Source organism: Cavia porcellus, unplaced genomic scaffold (assembly GCF_034190915.1).
Source record: "Cavia porcellus strain 051 isolate PalLab524CR breed Dunkin Hartley unplaced genomic scaffold, mCavPor4.1 scaffold_5, whole genome shotgun sequence".
Taxonomy (NCBI): domain Eukaryota; kingdom Metazoa; phylum Chordata; class Mammalia; order Rodentia; family Caviidae; genus Cavia; species Cavia porcellus.
In genome coordinates, this window is record NW_026947488.1 from 16,065,730 (window position 1) to 16,090,809 (window position 25,080).

The 25,080-nt window shown below is 37.9% G+C and overlaps 1 protein-coding gene across 1 annotated transcript in view; it reads right to left on the reverse strand.

Moving 5' to 3' along the window:
• Nucleotides 1–25,080, reverse strand: part of LOC100725189 (papilin-like) — a 133,720-nt gene that overhangs the window by 42,708 nt on the left and 65,932 nt on the right. Inside the window, exons 9-10 of the mRNA XM_023564182.2 lie at nucleotides 22,365–22,583; nucleotides 1,598–1,756 (exon numbers count right to left, since the gene is read on the reverse strand). Coding sequence (XP_023419950.2) covers nucleotides 1,598–1,756; nucleotides 22,365–22,583 — 378 coding nt within the window. The remainder of the gene's footprint in view (nucleotides 1–1,597; nucleotides 1,757–22,364; nucleotides 22,584–25,080) is intronic.

Here is a 25,080-nt window from a genome sequence, read left to right on the forward strand (position 1 = left end):
GAGAGCTTGCAGTCGAGTGGCCAGGTCTGCTGCATGATTACCATTGGCCAGTGGTCCTGGTAACCCAGAGTGAGCAGGTAGATGTCCAATAAAAAAAGGGCAAGTTCTTTTAATAATAAGCACCTGTATTTGCCTAAGAAGTTCTCCAGTGCTGGAGGCACTTTTGATTTGTCCAGCTCCTTTAGCAGGGCATAGAATGTGCAATATAAGAGGTGTCAGCATACAAATTCACTGGCTCATTGGGAAATGCTGAAAGGGTTGCAGTGACAGTATGCAACATGTGTGACTTGGGCTGATGTACTGTTTGTTTGGAGGATACAGTTTTACCAGGTCAATATCCACTAGTTAACATTTGAGCAGGGACAATGGTATTTCAACTACCCACGATTAATCCCATTTGTGCCAGTAGATCTTTCCCCCAAAGATTTATAGGTAATCCATATATGACATATGGCTGTATTTAAGGCCTTGTTGATAAACAGCTGCAATGACAATGTTACAAGGGATTGAATTCACAGCCTTTCATTTGTCAGGCTGGCACTTGTGCCACTGAGCTAAATTTCCATCCCTGTAGACTAAACTCACCTCCTTGTGCATGGCTGTCAAGTACTTGTGCCATTGACGTAAATCCCTGGCCTTTGCTTAATGCTCATCAGAGAGGAACTCATATCTCCCTTAAATTGCTTTTGAGCCTCTCTGTAGGCATAGGCATCATCCCCAATTAACATATCCAAGTCCCACCCATTGCAGGCTTGTGTGTTGAGCCTGGCAGTCTCTTTGCAATTTTCTATGTATTCCAATTTCCACAAAACATAATCCCATCCGATAAAGTTCCTTGAGTGAATCCTTGCCAATCTGTAGGTGTGAGCCAGCAGTCAGCCAAAGAATTTAAGACACCAAGAGGATAGGTGGCTGTGTCTTTCTACTGTGTAACTACTGTTTTTAATACTCTATTCAGTTTGAAATTGAAACCTGAGTAGTCTCAAATAATTCCACCATCTGCACATATCATTTCTGTCACTGGGAAAGCCTCCATTTCATATAGCTTTAAGATTGGACCAGGCCATGGGGGTAAATTTAGAAACCATGCCTCTCATTGAGAGTCACTGAGTGGAGAAATTGCAGAGGAAATTCTAGGGTTAATTTCACTATTCACTTAAAGTTTTGCTATTTTCAGCCTCTACAATTGAGCAATCAAATCCAGATGTAATTTTTTCAGTTTAATCTGTTGTTTTAAAAGTTCAACTTGGTCCCTTAATTCCTTCCTAATATCAAAAGTTAAATACGCTGAAGCCGGAGCTGTACAGCTGTTACAGTATAGGGGAGGGGCAGGCGGCTACCGGGTCACTTTGCTCCTGAGTTAAAGTTTATCCCTAATGGACATTTGCTTATTTATTTATTTATTTTTTACCCTTCACGTCTTTAAAGCCTTTCTTAAACTTTTAACCAAAATCTGATGCTGGCTCATTTCTTGTCCCAGTGGACAAAACTGCTAAATTGTTTTTCCCATTACCCTTTGTGTTTTTGAAGCTTTTCTAAACTTTCAACAAAGTCTCACACTGGCTAATTTCTTGTCCCATAATTGCTGTTCACTTACCGAGGTTCAGCTGTGTGGTAGGCTCCCACGTCGGTCCTGTATTCTGCTTTACTTGTTCTCCTCTAGGCCCAGGAACATCATCCCTCACTAAGTCCCCTGTTCTCGTGGCTGATGTGGGGGGTGCACTTGACCTGGCCTGCAGGTAAGTGGACAGAAACACTAGAGGGGGAGAGGAGAGGAATAGGAAACAAGAGACACTAAGAGTGGGGACACATTGAGGAAGTCCAATCTAGTATCTCTTTATTTAAGGAATGTGTATCAAATATATAGGGTACTGAGGAGGAGGGATTTGGATGCTGAGACATCAGCAGGTAACTTAGCAACACTGGCAAGACCCAGGTTTATAGGAGAGTTCAAATGTCCTGCATGTGTGCGGGCTCATAAGCATAATCCCTGAACAATGGACCAGTCTAAACAAGTTAAGCAAGGTGCTGCTAAATTACCAAAATTAATTCCTAGAGGGATTAAGGGTTGTGCAGTCTGCAGATGTTAAGGTGGCAGCCAATTACAGGGCTTCCCAATGGAACTATGCCTAGAAATTTCTGAACTTGCACTTAATCTGTAATCTTCCTAGACTCCAGGAAAAGTAGAGCTTTCAGAACACTCTCTGAGGAGGTCACTCCTCATGGGGGATCAATTATGCTGTGACAGGACCCAATTTAGTACCCCTTCCAAGAGGAAACATCCATTTCAATATGACAAATGAAGTATTTCCTAAAGTGATGAGGCCCTCACAATCTCTCATGGATACAATCTTGAGAAAAAAACCAATAGGATCATAAATTGACCAGTTATGTCATAGCTGTGAGATATGCCAAGAAATCACCATTCACAAAGATAGAATCCCTACACGAGCAATATAAGAAACAAACAGAATACATAATGCAGATTCACAGAGACATACAGGAAATAAAAACCTCCACTGAAAGTTGCAAAAACTGCCTTAATGAAAGTGAAGATAGAATTTCAGACCTTGAAGACAGGATTGCATCTAGTGAACAGGAAAGGAAAGATCTTTTAAAAATAACAAGGAATCAGGAAACAACAATTCAACAACTGCAAGATGATGCAAAGAAAAATAACATAAGAATGATAGGGATTAATGAAAAAGAAGGAGACAACATAAAGGATGTCAAGAGGATATTTAGAGAAGTAATAGCTGAAAATTTCCCAAGCATGAGATCAGAAACCGACATCAGGATCAGTGAAGCATATAGAACTTCAAATAGCCATAACCAAAATAAAACTACACCCAGACATATAATAATCACCATCCCAGAAATCCAACACAAGAATAGATTATTAAAAGCTGTCAGAGAGAAAAGACAGATCACTTATAAAGGAAAACTGATCAGAATCACAGCAGACTTCTCAGCACAAACAATAAAGTCAAGAAGAGCATGGAGTGAAGTATTCCAGATCCTAAAGCAAAATGATTTCCAACCTAGACTGATGTATCCTAAAAAACTATCATTCAAAATTGATGGTGAAATACGATACTTCCATGACAAAGAACAGCTGAAGAACTTCATGAACACCAAACCAACCCTGCAAAAAATATTGAGAGACAGTTTAGATACACAAAGGAAAAAATCACTAAGCAAAGCAGATAATTAAACAGAACAGAAAGATAAAGATGCAACAGCAGAGAGATAACATGTCAACAATAAACCAGCATTTAACAGTAATAACCATTAATGTAAATGGTCTCAATGCAGCAATTAAAAGAAACAGACTAGCAGGACGGATCAAGAAACAAAATCCAACCATATGCTGTTTACAGGAAACCTATCTAACCCAGAAGGATACTCACAGACTGAAAGTCAAAGGATGGACAACAATTCTTCATGCAGCAGGAATCCAAAAAAAGGCAGGAGTAGCCATTCTGTTTGCAGACAATGTGAACTTTAAACCAACAATGATCATAAAGGACAAAGAAGGCCACTACATACTCATAAGGGGAAAACTCCAAGAGGAAGAGATAATTATCTTAAATATATATGTACCAAACTCCAGAGCACCCAGTTATATAAAACAACTATTAACAGAATGAAAACTCAAATCATCAGTAACACAATTGTAACAGGAGACCTTAATACGCCATTGACACCAAGGGACAGATCAACCAGACAGAAAATGAGCAAAGAAATAACAGAACTGAATCACACCTGTAAACAAATGGATTTGATAGACATATACAGAATGTTCCACCCAACAACTTTAGAATACACATTCTTCTCAGCAGTACATGGATCATTCTCTAAAATAGACCATATATTAGCTCACAGAACATATTTAAACAAATGCAAAAGAGTTGAAATCATCCCTTGCATGTTATCGCATCATAGTGCTCTGAAATTAGAATTTAATGATAAAAGATACTGCAAAAATCCCGCAAACACATGGAAACTGAATAACACACTATTGAGTAATCAGTGGGTCACAGAAGAAATTAAAGAAGAAATTAAACAATACCTAAAAAAAATGAAAATGCAGATACAACTTACCGGATTTTGTGGGATGCAATGAAAGCCGTCCTCAGAGGAAAATTTATTGCACTGAGTTCCCACATCAGGAAAACAGGACGAATACAAATAAATAACTTGATGCTACCTCAAACAGCTAGAAAAAGAAGAGTAAGAGGAGCCCAAAGCCAAAAGAAGAGAGGAAATTATAAAAATCAGAGCAGAAATCAATGCAATAGAGACTAAGAAAACAATCCAAAGAATCAACGAATCAAAGAGTTGGTTCTTTGAAAGAATAAATAAAATCGATAAGCCCATAGCCAATCTTATTTAAAAAACGGAAGAAAAACCTCAAATTCATGCAATAAGAAATGAAAAAGGTGAAATCACTACAGACCCAGTAGAAATACAGAAGATCATCAACACCTATTTGAAAACCTCTACTCTCAAAAGTTTGATAACACAGAAGAAATAGACAGATTCTTAGAAGCATACCAAGTACCAAAGCTAGATCAAGAGGATGTAAAACTGTTGAATAACCCAATCTCTGTTATTGAAATTGAAAATGTAATTAAGTCCTTACCTACAAAGAAGAGCCCAGGCCCAGATGTTTTCACTGCAGAATTCTACAAGAAATACAAAGAAGACCTAATGCCGACACTCCTCAAACTATTCAATGAAATTGAAAGGGAAGCAATTCTTCCTAAGTCATTCCTGGAAGCAAATATTACTCTAGTACCAAAACCTGAGAAAGACCCAACTAAAAAAGAGAACTATAGACCGATCTCCCTAATGAACACAGATGCAAAAATCCTCAATAAAATATTGGCAAATAGGATGCAGCAAATCATCAAGAAGATTATACACCATGACCAAGTGGGATTCATCCCAGGAATGCAAGGATGGTTCAATATACATAAATCAATAAATGTAATCCACCATATCAATAAAGCCAAAAGTAAGAATCACATGATCATTTCTATAGATGCAGAAAAAGCCTTCAATAAGGTCCAACATTTATTCATGATAAGAACTTTACAGAAAATTGGAATAGATGGTCTTTACCTCAATATAATAAAGGCCATTTATGACAAACCAACAGCCAGCATCATACTAAATGGCCAAAAATTGAAAGCCTTTACTTTAAAATCGGGCACAAGACAAGGATGTCCTTTATCACCACTCCTATTTAGTATAGTACTGGAAGTACTAGCCAGAGCAATTAGGCAAGAGAGAGGAAAAAAAAAGGGGTAAAGATAGGAAATGAAGAAGTTAAATTATCATTGTTTGCAAATGACATGATACTCTACATGGAAGACCCCCAAACTCCATTGAAAGACTCTTAGATACAAAAAATAAATTCAGTAATGTGGCTGGATACAAAATCAATACTCAGAAATCAATAGCATTCCTATACACGAACAACAAAATCACAGAGAGGGAAATAAGAGAAACTACACTCTTCACATTAGCAAGCAAAAAAAATGAAATATTTAGGAATTACTCTTACGAAAGAAGTGAAAGACTTATACAGTGAAAATTATAATACACTGAAAAAAGAAATTGAAGATGATCTCAGAAAATGGAAAGACATCCCTTGCTCATGGATAGGAAAAACAAACATTGTGAAAATGGCCATTCTCCCAAAACTGTTATACAGATTCAATGCAATCCCAATAAAAATACCACCAACATATCTTATAGATCTAGAGAAATCACTCCTAAATTTCATGTGGAACCAGAAGAGACCTAGAATAGCAAAGGCAATTCTAAGCAGCAAAGACAAAGCAGGAGGCATCACAATCCCTGACTTGAAATTATACTACAAAGCAACAGTAGTAAAATCAACATGGTATTGGAATCAAAACAGAGCCAAAGATCAATGGAATAGATTAGAAGATACAACCACAACTACAAACACACTCAACCGCCTTATCTTTGATAAAGGAGCCAAGTGGGTTCACTGGAAGAATGACAGTCTCTTTAATAGATGGTGCTGGAAAAACTGGCTCTCCATTTGCCGAAAACTAAAGCTAGACCCATGTCTATCATCATGTACTAAATTAAAATCTAAATGGGTCAAAGATCTGAATATTAAAACAGAAACACTAAATCTATTGGAAGACAAATTGGGTAGAAACCTTGAAGACATAGGAGTAGGTAGAGAATTCATGAACAGGACTCAAATCGCACAGGAAAGACTTCCCAGAATCAATAACTGGGACCACTTCTTATTAAAAAGTTTCTGCATGTCAAAAGATATCTCCAGGATAGTGAAAAGAAAACCCACAAACTGGGAAAAGATTTTAGTGAACTCTCTCTCAGACAAGGGACTCTTGTCTAAAACATATAAAGAATTAAAAAAACTCAGACCCCCAAAATTCAAAGATCCAAATCAAAAATGGGCATCTGAGATGAATACGCACTTCTCAGATGAAGAAATGCAAATGGCAAATAAATACATGCAAAAATGTTCATCATCATTGGTCATTAGAGAAATGCAAATTAAAACCCCACTGAGATACCATCTCACTCCTGAAAGAATGGCTAGGATCAAGAAAACCAACAACAACAAATGCTGGAGAGGCTGTGGGGAAAAAGGAACTCTCCTACACTGTTGGTGAGAGTGTACACTGGTACAGCCTTTGTGGAGGTCAGTCTGGAGATTTCTCAAAAAGCTGGGATTGGAAGTCCCATTTATTCCAACTATTCCACTTCTAGGCATATTCCCAGAAGAACTGAAAGCATCATACCACAGTGATATATGCGCACCTATGTTTATAGCAGCACAATTTGTAATCGCCAGATCTTGGAAACAACCCAAGTGTGCATCAACTGAAGAATGGATAAAAAAGTTGTGGTATTTCTATACAATGGAGTATTATTCAGCTATAAAGAAGGATCACATTGAGATATTTATCAATAAATGGGCGCAGCTTGAGACCATACTCATAAGTGAAATAAATCAATCTCGCATGTGTGAATACTGAATAGTTTCTCTAATGTAAGTAATGATTCAAATATATTAAAAAATGTGGTAATCATGATTCCCCAGTATGTGGCCTTGAAGCCGTATAAAGTTTTCACTTATTAATTGGAATGGCTTTATTCTGGGCTTCTTGATGTGGAAATATTTGAAGCTATAGTATATGAAGTTTTATTCAAATATTTCAAGGAAAAAGACAGACACTATGGTAACTACTATTAAGTCGGGTTATTTGGTGGTGAAGCACTAGCTTGCTGAAACAGTCATGCTTTTACCTGTATTGTTATATTGTTATGTCCTGTTTTATCTCAATCTCTCCCTTACTCATTAAAAAAATTATTTAGTTATTTTTTATGTTTTTTTAATTAAGGGGAAAAATTAAGTAAATTAGCAGGATATATAATAGTGACTTTTTTTGATTTCCCATTAACTTGTTTTGGAGCCAGTAATACTCCCTCTATCTTGTTTTGACTGATTAGACTCTATTCCATTCTGTATGATAGTATCAAGTTTGAGGGTATAGGCAACTACTTTGAAGGCAATAAGATTCACTAAAGATGCCCATTCTGGTTTGACTATTGTCTCCTTTGGAAGTCCTGTAATGTTTACAATGCTTAAGTTTTATTGGTCTTGTTCTCTACTGTTTTGTTCAACTTTATAATATCTAATGAGATAGACAATTCTTTTTAAGGAAACAAGAGACATTGTTGATAACCATTGTTGATAACCTTGTACTCTGTTTTACATCATGTGCTATGTCTATCCTTGGTTTTGATTGACAGCTTTGTTTTGCCATATTTGACTTTTTTCTCTCCCCCCCCAAAAAGTAATAAGAACTAAGGAGTAATAAAACCCAAAATGTGTAAATTTTGTTGTAAAAAAGAGAGGGAAAAAAAGAGCTCTAAAGGATACAACATAAGAGTGTTTATGGGTGTTAAATAGCTGACCATATTAATGTTTTTGGTTGGATCATTGAACACAACTGTTTGCAGTCTCACTGTTTGAGTGTCCACTTTGTATGCTTTGATACTGTCATGTGAGCAACTATATCTAAGATGATAATATGTAATCTATTAACTGGTGATTTCTTACTGTTTTTTTTTGTAGTTCTGTATTACTTGTACCTTTATACCGCTTTGTTTTGTTTTGTTTTTTCTCTTTTTCTTTTTAAATAAAATTTTAAAAAAAGAAATCACCATTCACCTTTTTTCACCATTTCTGGAAAATCTTAAACTTCTGGAAGCCTCTGAAAGATGGATACTGACTACGGTTATCAGTCCTTTCCAGCATGGTCAAACTCCTTTCTTGCTCTTCACCACTGTTCCTCTCTTTTATTATGTATTATTGATGGAGCTGATGGCTGTCTGTTCAGGTCCCTGGATTTTGTCTCAGAATTCCAGTATCAAGGCCACACTGGTTCAGGGAGCTGACTGTGCAGCCAAAGACCAAAGAGAATGACAGTCTCAGAGCTGGGATTCAGGATTAAGTGATACCGCCTAGAGTGCGTTTGATACAACAAACTTACAGTCATGAAATGAACTTGGAGTTAAATCTTTCTAATTTCTCAAAACAAAACCCAAAACAGCAACTCTTAAAAATACCACCAAACACAGAGTTTGACCCTACCCAACCTTCACTTCTGTTTTTTCAGTCTCTTGCACTGAAAGGGAGAGTTCGGGAAAGAAGGGGAGAAGGTAGATTTTTTTTTTTGAGAAGGTAGATTTTCTTGGAGTAGAAACGCTGGTCTCATTCTCTTGGTTGCTGACCACTGAGGTGGCAAGGAGGGCAAGGAGAGGTGCAGAGAAGCAGAGCTGATGCATCTTGCTGACCTGGACTAGAGGCTTCTTTGCAACTGGAGGCTTCTTTGAGACCTGAACTGGAGGCTTCTGTGCTGAGTTGTGGAAAGGTATTTAAGGGGAGGAGACAGGAGGGGAGGAACTGATATTCCCATAGGATTGCATGATTTCTCGAAGGCAGACTTCCTGATTCTGGTGCCTGAGGCCAACAGTTTCAGCCACTGTCCTTCTAAAGCAGTATCACTGTGAGATACATGGGATCTCCCTCAGAACGTGGCTAATCTGGGGTGAGCTGCCCCCTTTCCAACCAGTACTTTCAAAGGTCCATGGTCCTCTCCTATAAAATTCACCAAGGAAAAGGCTGAGGTAGGAGGATAATATTCTAAAGTAGCCTTGCATGTTAGTAAGACTCTTTCAAAGTGGAGCACAAAAGACCTGAACAGGATATAAAATCTACATTAAAGTATGAACACCTTTCTGTATACCACTAATAAATTAGCTGAAAAAGAAATCAGGAAAAAATATTCCATTCATATTAATTTTAAAAAGTAAAATTTCTAGAAAGCAACCTAATCAAGATGGTAAAAGGGATTTAGAGTGAAAATTACAGAAAAATACAGAAAGAAATTGGGGAAGATACTATAAAATGTAAATCCATACAATTCATGGATTAACAGCATTAATCCTGACTCTTTTACCGAAAGTAATCCATAAATCTCATGCGATCCCTATCAAAATTCTTCCTTTACAGTACTAGAAATAATAGTCTTAAAATTAATACGGAAATAATGCACCAAATCCTGAACAGCCAAAGTAATCTTTGCTCTAAGCAAAAATGATAAGGCTGTAGTTTGAACAGGCAACAAGCATCAAATTCTTTTATTACCACCTCCCCACCACTTTCATTTGCTCCCCTACAACTCTCCCCATCTCCTTACCCAGCGAGCTGGGACAACTGGCTTCAGTGTCCACCCTGACTGTGTCTAGCAGCCATTCTCCTCTACTCCACTCCAATATAGGTGCAGCTTCACTACTGGGTTGGCAGCCCTCCTCGCTTCCACCACTTCAGAGACTACCACTGCCTTCTGAAGAAAATATGGATTTCCTGTCATCATCAAGAAGGGAGGGATCTGGATGGACCCCCTGCTGACATCACCAAATCCAACAGCCAGCTTTCTACATTTCAGAAATCTGATATCCAATCAAATGGAAGACCCTTTGCATCAAGGAGTTGGAAGACAACTCTTTATTATTATGTTAGCAGAATGGGGAGACCAAGTCAACATCATCAGCCCTGAGTCAGCTTTAGGTCTAGTTTATATGGGATATACAAGCAGGAGGTACAAAGTTGATTTTGGTTATTATATAATTGGTTACAAGAATTAAGTCATAAGTTGTCAGGCAGGTTTGTTTCAGGCAGGTTGGTCAGAGGGGTGGTTTACCATAAGGCAGGATAAAATAGGGAGGGAGCTGGGGCTGAGGAGGTAGTTGAAAGGAGGCTCGTCCTTGATTAGTTATCTCAGTTGCATTGTCTTTGAAAATAGAAAATGTTTATCTGTCAGACAGTATGCGCAGTCCAGATGGATGTGGTCAGATTGAGTCAGGTGGAACTATCTCTAAGTCACAGCTGACATGGTCAGTCAAGGCTAACTTAGTCAAATGATCCGTGTGGTGGGTTTTAACAAAGCATCAGAATGTTGATTTTTAACTTTTCTGTCACATTTAGAAATTTTCCTTGTTTAGCCCTGTTCCCTCACTGGATCAGCACCATGACAACTGAGGCCCATTAAACCCAGTACTGATGATGCGTCTGGATTCTGACAATCACAGGCCTGAAGCTGCTACTTCAACAACACTCCACAGGCACTTTTCATGTTAGTCTAGAAGGGCTCCCTCCAGTGTACTGACCCCTCACCTCTAAACCCAGAACTGCAGCACAGGCCCTATTAAAGAATGATTTTGGTAGTTGTGTAAATCTGGGTGATTTATTTGTCAGGTAGTATGGGCTTGAAAATTCCTATAAATCTGCTCAGGATTCTTAAGCTGAGTAGTATTGACAGACAAGGTAAAATCTGGTCAGAAGATATAGATCGCTGGGGGATCAGTCTAGGGGGATACATTTTATTTGTTCCTCCTTTGATCACTTCTTACTTACTATCTGCTATGCCATGAGAAACAAAGCCTCTGCTATCATGCCCCTCTGCAATGCTCCCTTGTTTTAGAGCCAGCTGATTATGGACTCAAACCTTCTTACAGCATGCGTCTAGCTGCCCCCCCCCCCCACCTCATGCAGAGATAGGTGGATCTTTCCAGAGGTGGGGGGATCTAGTGTGGGTTGCTAGGATTAATGTTGTTTGATTGTTTCACTGATTGGTTTGGCAACACCCTAATCATAGTAGCCAAGATAGAGAATAAAAGGGGCAGAAAGATGCTATTGAGGTCCCTTATTGCTTTGCTGTCCTCTGTGCAACATAAGTGTTTCTCCTCTGTGAGGCCTATCTCCACAACCCCCTGCCTAGGAGCCAGCTGCTTATGTACTGAAACCTCTACAATCTTTGAGCTACATAACCTTTTCCTCTTTATTCTGGGTGTTGAGCATTTTGTCTCAGCAACAAGAAAAGCAACTATGATAAATCTATGTCAACTAAACTAAATAAACCTTTTGTGCTTTAATTTGTAGCTATCTGATATTGTATCCCAGACAGCAAAAGAAACTAGGATATTTGCTAACTGAGAAGCGGGATTATTGCTGAGATAATCCCTGACCATGTGGTTCAGAAGCCTTTGGGACTGGTTCAAGAGAGGCGTTTGGAAAGGTTTGGAGATGCTGGTTGGAGAAGCAGCCCTATGAGCCAAAGTCGATGGAAACTTTAAATTTGAGCTCAGGACATCAGAACGCTGATAGAAATCTAGATGGAAAAGACCAGTTTCAAAAGATTTGTACTGAGAACAAGATTCCATTCACATTTCGAACCCAGACCATGTGTGTTGTTCTCTGGCAGAAAATTTGTCTTCATTTTGCTTTTGTCCTGATGTGCAGTGGAGACTGAGATCAACAACAGCAGTTTACATGCATCATGTACATGTGTCAATGCCACACAGGAAAGTAAACATGATATATCAAAAACACATAGAAAAAGTAAGGAGATCAACAGATGATAGAGAGGGAAGGGAAGGAAAGGGGGTTTAAACAGGAATTAAGACATATTATTTGTTTAAATAATTTGTTAAAATAAGACATGATAACAGCTAGTGCCGATTTAATACCATCTTGTCTTAAAGTCTCACCAAACTATGGTTCTTCTGTCTCCATTGATTTTATCATGATGTAACTTGCTGGATTTTATCGTATGTGGTAATATAAACAAAAATTGTTATAGGCAAGGAGATAATATTGAAAACATTGATCATTATTTCTGTTAGCTGGTTCTAAATACTCTACAATACTTTCACCCACTTGAATGGTGTTAACAGTCTTGATATGTTTGATGCTATAGCATATGAAGTTATATTCAAATATTTCAAAGAAAAAGACACTATGGTAACTACTATTAAGTCGGGTTATTTGTTGGTGAAGCACTAGGTTGCTGAAAGTGTCATGCTTTAACCTGTATTGTTATGTTGTTATGCCCGCTTTTATCTCATCCTCTCTCTTATTCATTAAAAATTATTTAATGAAAAAAATCAACCAATAAAAAATGCTGCTGGATCTGTAGGGAAAAAGAAACCCTTTACAACTGTTGGTTAGAGAGTAGACTAGTATAAACACTGTGGAAATCAGTGTGGAGATTCCTCAAAAAATTAGGATTAGAGGTTCCATTCCACCCAGGTATTCCCCTTCTGTGTATCTTCCCAGAAGGATTGAAAAACATCACACCACAGTGACATATGTGAAACCATAAGGTTCAAAATATACAATAGCCACTGTGAAATGGAAGGAAACTGTTTAATAAAAAGAAGAAACTAAGATAGGGGAAAAGAGAAAGGATAGAAGGGGAAAGAAAAAAAATGCAAGTTAGTTATACCATTTGTGTCACTTAGTTCACTGAATAGGAAAGGTTGTGCTAATATTGATTGAAGAAATTTTTATGCCCATATTTTGTACTTGAGTGACTAAAGATAATGATGTGTAATTTATTAATAATTGTTACTTTTTCATTACTTTGTTGTGAAAATTTGTTTTACCTTTTCTTCTTAATATTAACAAATAAAGTAAAAAAAGATGTATTATTTGTTATGCACGTGTACCAACCCTGTACATGGAATGTAAACCTTACATACTGCAATGTGTAGAAAAGCAATCAAGATATGGGTAGAGGGTGAGGGAAAGAAGGGAAAGCAGATGGAAAAAAAGGGGTTAAGATGCATTATATACATGTACCAACTCACCACAAGGACTGCAACACCATGCACTAGAAAAACATTCTAAGAAAAAACAAATAATCAAGTTTAAAAAGAGAAAAACTGGCCAGCCCAGCTTCCAGACACACTAGACTGCACTCTGCAGGGTTGCAGGCCTGGCTGGGCCATGCGCGAGAGAACTTTTCTGAAACCTGGTAACTGGAGCTGCTGGAGTTCCACAACCCCGCATGGCCCCAGCAGAGTTTAAGGTCATTGCTCCCAGTGATCAAGGATGTGCCCGGCTTCCAGCCACACTAGACTAGGCTTGGGAGGTTTTGTGGGCCCAACGAGACCATGCACAGCTGTTTCAATCAGGGGGCTGAGGGCATGTGAAGTGAGTTCCAGCACATCGGTGCTTGCCCAGGCAGGCACTGGACCATCACTCACAGTGGTTAGGAACATGCCCAGATTGCTGGAACATGGGAGGTGGCACCGGAGGTCCTCTGGCTAGATTGGACCATGCTTAGCAGCCTCCATTCAGTCCCAGGGGCCGAGGGCATGGGATACAATTTCCAACACACCCACGGTAAGATTTGGGACATCTCTTGAAACACAGAAATAGATGAAAATGACAAAATGAAACAACAAAATGCAAGCTCAAACCTTCAGCCCATCCCAAGAAAGACTAGGAGCCATGCACATAGAAGAAAATATATGCCATACACCTGAAACAATAGCAACTGAAACAAAGAAGCAACTCTGGGAAGCTTGAAAGGAATTCAAATAAGAAATCCTCTCTCAGGTAAAAGAGGAACTGATAAAAGAAAGAAATGCTGAACACATCTAAAGAAGACACAGTTAAAAAATTGTGGAACAAAGCAAAGAGATATAATCCCTGGGTGAATAATATAAGATACAAACAGAATACATGCAGCAGATTCAAAGAGATATACAGGAAATCAAAGATTCCATTGAAAGTTGTCAAAATCGCCTCCACAAAAGTCAAGATAGAATTTGAGACTTGGAAGACAAGATTGCAGCTAGTGAACAGGAAAGTCAAGATCTTTTAAGTGTAACAAGGAATCAGGAAATAACAATTCAACACCTGCAAGATTATGAAAAAAAAAAAACAAACTAAGATTGGTATTGATAAATGAAAAACAAGGGTACAACACAAATGGTATCATGAAACTATTTGCAGAAGTAATAGCTGAAAATTGCCCAAACATGGGAATGGAAACTGACATGTGGATTACAGAAGCATACCGAACTACAAATAGCTGTAACCAAAATAAAACTACACCCAGACATATAATAATCACCATCCCAGAAATCCAAAATAAAAATGTAATATAATATTAAAAGCTGTTAGAGAAAAGACAGATCACCTATAAAGATATCCTATCAGAAATAGGGCAGACTTCTTAACACAAACAGTGAAGTCAAGAAGAGCATGGAGTGAATTATTTCAGATCCTAAAGAAAATGACTTTCAACCTACTGATGTACCTTGCAAAACTGTCCTTCCAAATAGATGGACAAATAAGATACTTCCACGACAAAGAACAACTGAAGAACTTCATGATCACCAAACCAACCCCAAAGAATACTGAAAGACAGTCTAGATACACAAGGGAAAAGACACTAAACAAGGCAGAAAATTAAACAGAATGGAAGGATGAAAATGCAAAAGCAGAAAGAAAAAATGTCAACAATAAGCCAATATATAACAGTTATAGCCATTAATGTAAATGGTCTCAATTTACCAATTAAAAGAAATAGACTGTCATAATGGATCCAGAAACAATATCCCATCAAATGCTGGTTAAAAGCAACCCATCTAACCCAAAACGAAACACACAGACAGAAAGTCAAAGTATGGAAAACAATTCTTCATGCAACTGGAACCCCCCCCCAACAAAGCGGAGATAGCTATTCTGTTTGCAGATAATGTGAACTTCAAAGCAAGAATGAGCCAAAGGGATAAAGAAGGTCATTCAATACTTGTTAGGGTAAAAATTCAAGAGGAAGAGATAACAACCTTAAACAAAAATGCACCAAATTCCAGAGCACCCAGCTATACAATGCAAGTATTAACAGAAATGAAAAATCAAATAAGCAATAACACACTTATAACAGGAGACCCTAACACACCATTGACACCAAGAGACAGATAAACCAGACAGAAGATCAACAAAGAAATAACAGAAATGAATCACACCTCTGAACAAATGGGACATGATAGACCTATACAGAGTGTTCCTGCCAACAATATCACAGTATACATTTTTCTAAGCCGTACGTGGGACAGTCTCTAAAACAGACCGTATACCAGCCCACAGAACATACTTAAGTAAAAGCAAAAGACTTGAAATTATCCCACACATGTTTTCAGATCAGAGTGCCATGAAACTAGAAATTAATCATTAAAGAAACTGAAAAAATCAAACACATGGAAATTGAATAATACGCTCTTGAGCAATCAGTGGGTCATAGGGGAAAGTAAAGAAAAAATCAAACAATACTTACAAGAAAATAAAAATACAAATACAGCTTACTAGAATCTGTGGGATGCAATGAAAGTGGTACTCACAGGAAAATGCATTGCACTGCGTTCCCACATCAGGAAAACAGAACAAACACAAAGAACCGATGCTACACCTCAAACATCAAGAAAGAGAACAGCAAGTGAAGACCAAAGCCAAAAGGAGGGAGGAAATTATAAAAATCAGACCAGAAATTAACACAATAAGACTAAGAGAACAATACAAAGAATCAATGAATCAAAGAGTTGGTTCTTTGAAAGAGTAAATAAAATTGATAAGCTCGCAACCTTATTTAAAAAAGGAAAGAAAAAGCTCAAATTCATGCAATAAAGAATGAAAAAGGTGAAGTCGCTAGAGACTCTGTGGAAATACAGAAGATCATCAACACTTATTTCAAGATCCTCTACTTTCATAGGCTCAATAACACAGACGACATGCACAGATACCTAGAAACATGAAGTAACAAAGTTGCGTCACGAATATGTAAAACTTCTGAATAATTCGATTTCTATTAATGAAACTGAAACTATAATTAAGTCCTTACCTACAAAGAGGAGCCCAGCCCTCTGTGGAAATTCTACAAGAAATAAAAGAAGACTTAATGCTGACACTCCTCAAACTCTTCAATGAAATCAAAAAGGAAGCAATTCTTCCTAAGTCATTCCTGAAAGCAAATATTACTCTAGTACCAAAACCTGAGAAAGATCCAACTGAAAAAAGAACTACAGGCCAATCTCCCTAATGAACATAGACGCAAAAATCCTCAACAAAATATTGGGAAACAGGATACAACAAATCATCAAGAAGATTACATACCACGAACAAGTGAGATTCCTACCCAGGCATGTAGGGATGGTTCAACATAAGTAAATCAGTAAATGTAATCTACCGTATCAAGAGAGCCAAAAGTAAGAATTACATGATCATTTCTATTGATGCATAAAAAGCTTTTGATAAGGTCTAACACTCCTTCATGATAAGAAACTTGCAGGAAATTGGAATAGATAGTCTTTACCTCAATATGATAAAGGCCATCTATGTCAAATCAAAGCCAGGATCATATTAAATGGCCGAAACCTGAAGGCCTTTACCTTAAAATCAGGCACAAGACAAGGATGACCCTTATCACCATCCTATTCAATGTAGTACTGCAAATACTAGCCAAAGCAATTAGACAAGAGAGAGAAATAAAAGGAGTAAAGACAGGAAAAGAGGAAGTTAATTTATCATTATTTGCTGAGGATATGATACTCTACATAGAAGACCCCCAAACTCCATAGATGTAATTAATAAATTCACCAATATAGCTGGATACAAAGTCAATACTCAAAAATCAGTAACATTCCTATATACTAACAACAAACTCCCTGAGAGACAAATAAGAGAAGCCACACTCTTCACACTAGCATTCAAAAAAATGACATACATAGCAATTAATCTCATGAAAGAAGTAAAAGATCTATACAAGGAAAACTATAATTGAAAAAGAAATGGAAGAATATCTCAGAAAATATTGCGAACATGGCCATTCTCTCAAAACAGTTATAACAGATTCTGTGCAGTCCCAATGAAAATACCATCACATACCTCATAGATCTAGAGAAATCACTGCTAAAATTCATCTGGAACCAGAAGAGACTTGAATAGCAAAGGCAATTCTAAGCATCACACGCAAGGCAGGAGGCAACACAATCCCTGACTTGAAGTTATACTACAAATCTACTATAAAAATATCAACATGGTAGTGAAATAAAAACAGAGCCAAAGATCAGTGGACTAGATTAGAAGATACAACCACAACTACAAACACACTCAACCACCTTTCTTTGATAAACGGGCCAAACATGTTCACTGGAAGAATGAAAGTCTCCTTATGAATGGTATTGGAAAAGCTGGCTCTCTATATACTGAAAACTAAATTGGACCCATGCCTATCACCATGTACTAAATTGAAATCTAAATGGATCAAATATCTGCATTATAAAACAGAAACATTAAATTTATTGGAAGACAAATTGGGTAAAAACCTTGAAGACACCAGAGTAGGTAGAGAATTCATGAACAGGACTCAAACCGCACGGGAAATACTTTCCAGAATCAATAACTGGGATCACGTCTTATTAAAATGTATCTGCATGTCAAAAGATATCTCCAGCATAGTGAAAAGAAAACTCACAAACTGGGAAAAAAGTCTTAGTGAACTGTCCCTCGGACAATGGACTTCTGTGTAAAATATATAAAGATTAAAAAAAAATTAGATCACTGCAATTCAAGGACCCAATCCAAAAATGGGCATCTGTGATAAATACATCCTTCTCAGATAAGGTAATACAAATTGCAAATAAATACATGAAAAAATGTTCATGATCATTGGTCGTTAGAGAAATGCAAATTAAAACCACACTGAGATTCCATCTCACTCCTGAATGAATGGCCAGGATCAAGAAAACTACCAAGAACAAATGCTGGAGAGGCTGTGGGGAAAAAGGAATGCCCCTGCACTTTGGTGGGAGTATAGACTGGTGCAACCACTGAGGAGGTCAGTCTGGATGTCCCTCAAATACCTGGGATTGGAAGTCCCATTAGATAAGCTATTCCACATCCATATTCTCAGAAGAACTGAAAACATCATACCACAATGATCTATGTCCACACATTATTATAGCAATACACTTTGTCATAGTCACATCTTGGAAGCAATCTAAGGGTCCAGAAACTGAGGAATGAATAAAAACGTTGTGGTATTTTTATACAATGGAGTACTACTCAGCTATAAAGTAGGATCACATGGAGATATTTATAAATAAATGGACGCAGCTTGAGACCATACTAGTGAGTGAAATAAATCAAATTCACATGTGTAAATACAGAATAGTTTCCCTAGTGTAAGAAATGATAAGAATACATAAAAGTACGTGATACTCATGATTTTGAATCATATTGGTATGAAGCCATGTAATGTTTTCACTCATTAATTGGAATGATTTTAATCTGCTTTGTTCTATTTTATTGTCTGTGATAGGATGTATAGTATTTTGAAGAAAACAAGACATCATAATAACTAGTGCAGATTTAATATCACCTTAATTTGAAGTCCCATTAAGCTGTTGTTCATCTGTTTTCATTGCTTTGAAAATGTTGTATCTTACTATATTTTACTATATGCAATAGTATAAACAAAAATTTTTAGAAGAAAAGTGATAACATAGAAACCATTGTTCGTTTTCTGTTAGCTGGTTCTAAATACCCTGTAATTCTTTCATTTTCTTGAATGGCTTCACACTGTCTTGATATGTTTGATGCTATAGTATATGAATTTATACTCAAATAATTTAAGGAAGGAGAGCCTAAGGTAACTAGTCTTATGTCAGGTTATCTGGTGGTGAAACACAATGATGCTTAAATTGTTCGATTCTGACCTGTGTTGTTCTGTTACTATGTCTTATTTAATAGCAATCTCCTCATTTTTTACTTTAAAAAAATTAACTTATTTTTTCTTACTTTTTAATCAAGGGAAAAGTAAATTAAAAAATAGCGGGATATATTATACTAACATTGTGCTTACCTCTTAACCTGATTTGAACCCCAGTATTGCAATCCCCATCTTGTGTTGACTGATTTTACTACATTCTGTTTGGTTTGATAGTATCAAATTTGTGGGTATAGGCAACCACTTTGAAGGTAATAAGATTTACTATGATGCCCGTTATGGTGTGACAATGATACTCTTTTGAAGTTCTGTAAGGTGTCCAATGTAGGCTTTGTTGGTCTTGTTCTATACTGTTTTGTTCAATTCTACTATACCTGTTGATATAGGCAAGGCATCCTGGTAACCATCTTTGATCACCTGGTATTCTGTTTTTGCATCATGTACTATGTCCATCCTTCTATTCTAACCGACTCTGTTTTGCTTTGTCACATTTGGTTTTTTTTCTCTTCAGGAAAAAAAAGTTATAAGAACTGTGGGAGTAATAAAACCCAAAAAGTGTAATTGTTATTGTAAAAAGGAGAGGAAAAGAAAGTGGTCTAAAGGATATGACTGCATGTATATTTAAGTGTGTAGAATAGAAAACCATATTACTGAGTTTTTGTTGGATCATTGAACGGAACTATCTGCAACCTCACTGTATGACTGTCCACTCTGTATGTTTTAATTTTGTAATTTGGACAACTGTTTCCAAAGGGACAATATGTAATCTATTAACTAGTGATTTCTTACTTTATGTATTTTTCTTGAAATTCTGTAATACTTGTACCCTTTTACTGCTTTGTTTTTTTTCACTTTAAATAAAAAACTTCAGATCCCAAGCTCACACACAAAAACACAAAAAATAAATAAACTTTAACAGTGAGCGGTGACCCAGGTTTTGTGTAGCTTTGGCTAGCCATCAAGATGTAGCTGCGTCTTGGGATTTCTGTCATGGGATTGCTGCCTAAAATTGGTAGGTCTCAGCCCAAGTGGGCAAAAAGTAAAGTGCCATATCTCTGCAGAACAATGCAAAATACCACCATCTCTGAAATGGCGTCAATTAAGGCTTGCTGTTACAAAAACCAGAATTCACTCATTAGTTTAATCAGAAAATACTGAAAATATAGGGGCTGAGGGTATGGCTCAGTGTGGAGGAAGAACTTACAAAGTACTTAATGAAAAGGCCAGAGAGACAGAGAGAGGAAAACTAAGTGTCACTGCGGAGCTTTAGGGTGCAGGGTCACAAGGCTTTCAGGATTCCTGCAGGAAGCAGGCAGCTGGACCCAGTGATGAGAGATTCTGTGGTTAACTATGGTGATGAAAGTAGAAGCAACCTATGGGTCCAGTGAATAGTTAGAAGGGAAAGGGAAATATGAAAATCGTGATAGGTTGCTTTCTGGACACTATGAATTTTGTTGCTTATGCCATTGTAGGATGATAACATCACAAAATGATGAGGGTAAGCCTGGCATTGTTGCTCATGCCTGTAATCCAGAACTCTTTGGGAGGCTGAGGCAGGAGGATCCTTGAGAGTTCGAGACCAGCCTAGGCTACAGACTGAGCTCAAGGCCAGCCTGAACTGCACTGCTAGACCCTGTCTCAAAAAGACAAAAAAAATTATCAGGGTATCCTCAACTTCAGAGCTATTGTGCAAATGTGAGTCATGAGTGGCCCCTGACCTCCACCCTTTGCCCTGAACTCTTCTAGGAGTCTCAGATGAATCCAGGTCCCTGGTTCTCAAATAAACAACAGTAAAAGGGTGGGAATATAGATTAGTGTAAAGGCCTGTATTTAATGTACACTACTGGAAAAAGGATACTTTTCTCACTGTGTGTATAATAAAGGACACAACACAGTAAGAATCCAAATAGCCAGATGCATGGGATGGTCCCAAATGACCAGATCCATGCTGTCTCTGGGGTGTAGCTCTCTCCTAAGGCCATCGGTATGTTGACCAACACACAGAAGTGTTCCAAACTCTCTATTTGGTGATTTAATCAAAGCTTCATTACCTAAGCTTTTGAGTTTGTTATGTTTTGTGATTTTTCAAGACAAGGTCTGAGTATGTAGTTCAGACTGGCCTTGAACTCACTATGTGCACCTTTCATTGATTGGCCTCAGGGAGCAGAGTGCTGAGCCTGCTCCTTGAAATCCCTGGACTCCTGGATTTTGCTCCCGAATTCCAGCAACAATACCACAGTGGGATAGAGAGGGGCTGGAGGCCATGGAGGGCAAGGAGCAGGAATAAAAGAGTTCCAGAGTTGGGGTCCAAGGAATGACATAGCTGCTGCTGAATGTGTGGTATACTAATATTATAATAAAATCATGACCTATTCCTGGAAGTAAGACTCCTTAACTCCCTAGGAAAGTTCCAGAGACAGGGAGAAGTTTGCTTCAACCCAAAGCCTCACCTTTTGAGCACAGAAGAGAGGAGAAGCACATGACCTAGCCCAGTAAGTCCCCGATACAAGCTGCCCACATGACAGTGAGGAGAAATGGAGCCACAAAGAGATAGAGTCAGCTCATCTATTTCAATTAAATGGAGGTTTCTATGCAAACTGTGACTTACAGAACATATCATATCTAAGCTGACTGCTGGAAAAATATGAGATGCAAGACATGAAGGAGCTGATATCCCCCCAGGGGTTGTGTGATCTTCCCACTTGCTCAGGCTTCCTGATCTGGTGCTTGAGCCAAGTCTCAGCAACAGCGCTGCCTAAACAGTAACACTGCGATCTTCCTGGATCTCTTTCAAATATGGATTTTGACTTGGTCAATCTGGGGTGAGCTGCCTCCGTTACCACCAGTGCTTACATAGCCCCAGTGTCCTGTCCAATGAAACTGGCTGTGGAAGAGTCTAGAAGGCTTCTAGAAGAATGGCATTTTGAGGCCATAATGGGTAACTCAGTAAAACTCATTCAAAATACAATGAAGAAGGGAAGAATCCAACATCAACATTAGAAAGTATAACTTTTCTATACACAAGCTAGGTGACAAATTCCCTTTACAATAGCTTTGTAAAAAATTATAGTCCTAGAAATCAGTCTGGTCAAGAAGATAAAAGACATCGACGGTGAAAATCACACAGGGATGAAAGAAATTTAAGAGGACATCAGAAGACAGTAAAAGCTCCCCAGTTCATAGATTGACAGAATTAATGCTCACCTTGTGTTCCAGCACTTGCAGTTGTAGTGAGCACCTTGGGACTCTGTCCACAGACTCTCATGCACTCTTCCTTGGTCTCAAAGTTGTTCTGCTTTTCTCTGCAGCCACCATATAAAAAGGCTTCACAGCGTCCGGAGTGGGCATTGTAGTAGTATCTGATCAACAGAATCCTGCAGGGACCCATGAAGGAACGCTCCAGGCAGAAGGCAGGCCGCTGGACTGCAGGGACAGCAGAGAGTCTGCATTGAACTAGGGAAATGGTCATGCAGGGCCATCCCCATGGCAAACAACAAAATCAAACAACGTATCTGGTGAGCAGTGGGCAGGAGCTGAAAGTGCAAAAACTCCATTTGGTGGCTTGTTTTCTGGACATTACAATAATTTTGTGAAGTGTACTGTTATATGCTGAAAATGTAAATACAGTTATACACACCACTGAAGTATTTATGCATTCATTAATGGGATGATGCCTGAGATTTGAGTTAGGAAATACAAGATATTAAAAAAATGTCCAGTGCTACACGCCTGTAATCCCAGCACTCTAGAGGCCGAGACAGGAGAATTGTTGCAAGTTTGAGACCAGCCTGGGCTACACAGTGAGATCAAGCCCAGCTTGAACTACACAGCAAGACCCTGTCTCAAACAAATAATAATGCTTGTTTATTTGTGTATATACATATATATATATATATATATAGTATAACTATATACATAGTTTGATTCTTTATTTGTTTATCTATATATGAAATTATATATATATATATATATTATATGGGAGAAATATACATAGGAGAAGTTTTCATATAGATATAGTAATCTGTATAGGCTAACAATGGTTGTGTTTGAATAATGAATACATAAATGATTAATATCCTACATCCTGTTTTCTTTTGTGCATCTTTGCAAGTTGCCATTATTTATAAAAAAAATTCGGTAGCCAGTCATGATGTCATGGAAGAATAGAAGGGAGAAAACATTTTGTCTTTATCTCAATCAGTGGAATGGCATTGATGGAACTTGTTATTGTTGGCTATGTTGAAGACAATAGAAAAATGGCAAATTGTTGGTGAGTCTTAACTCCTTCTTTATATATCATTATTTTGTTTTACTCCTTACAAAATGCATGGGTTCCTTCTATATTTCAAAAATAAGGAAATATTTAATGCACAAAACGTAATTTTGCAAATTAATACATTGCACAAGAATGTTGCAGTATATTGTATATTAAAACAGAAGTATGATGTCTATTAACATATTGCAGTGAATACCTAAATAAATGCTAGGAGAAAGTGGCTGTCAGTCCTTTGTAGCAGCAGATTTCACTTTTCAGTGAAATCTGTTAGGTCCTGGATGCAGAGCCCAGAGCATCATCCTGAGTGTTCTCACAACAACACTTCTTTTCCAAGCCCTGCAAAGCTAAACTTATTGCTTAAGAACTATTATGGAAATCTTGAAACTACAAGTTCTATAATGTGTGATTGGTAGCTTCCAATGGCTACGTGGCTTGAGATAAGAAAATGAATCACTCCGAGGCATCTGTCTCAGGGCAGATTCCAAATTATAATGCCTTGGCTATATAAACGTTGGGATTCAACTACCCATCTTTGAGAATTCTCCTGAATGATTCTCAGAACTCAAGAAGGCAATCTGAGCCTGATGTAATGGTCTATGCATGTGATCCCAGCATCTAGAATGCAAAGGCAGGAGAATCACAAGTCAGAGTCCAGCCTGGGACTCTTAGACCTTGTTCCAAAATAAAAAAAAAATGAAAAAAAAAATCTGATGCATAGCTTAGTACAAAGGCCTAGGTTTATCTTCAATACTATGAAAATCAACAAATTTAATTAATTAATGGAAAATAAATAAAGAAACTAGTGTTTATGCAAAGTCATATGGGAATTGCTTGAATAGATGCATAGGGAAGGACTAGCAGGGGTGAACCATGTCTTATTTTGGGTGTTCTTGCTCTCTACTCACCAACATGTTCACCAGTATGGAAGTACCCTAAACCCACCATTAGGGTTTTCATTGAGGTTTTATTACATAGATAGCAGTGTTCAACCATTAGAGCTTTAACTCTCTCTCGTGGTCTATTCCCCTCCCAGAGGGTAGAGGGTAGGAAGGAAACTCAAGCCCACCAATCATCTGATTCATGTGTTTGGTAATAGGTGCTGCCTCTTGGGCCAGTGCCTACAGCATCTCATAGGCACGCACATAGCAGCAAATGCCCAAAGTTCCAGGAATGCCATTCCACTGATTGAGACAACGAGAAAATGTATATTTTTCACTATATTGTATCAGGGACCCAGAGGTTAGACATGCTTATGAGCAATGGCCCACTGAAAGCAATAAAGTTTGGTATCTCTGCCCTCATTCTTACGTGTCTCTGATTACTTTAAAATGTAGGATCAAATGTCTGCTCGGTGCTACCTGGATGCATGTTGATTATCTACAATATGAGATTTATTAACCCTAAATATACCTGTCCTATCACATTCCTTCTAAGATTAGGCACACCAAGATGAGAATAATACAACTACATTTCAGGTTTTTCAGGGACACTCATTTGCTTGCTTTCACAAAATCCACATTGAGATCTCCTGCAACCTGATCTGGCCTGCGGGTAGGTCCATGGAGATCCTACAGGAGGAGTGGGGATGAAAAGGACACAAGGGACACAAAGAGCAGAGACAAGTTGAGGAAGTCCAATCAAGTC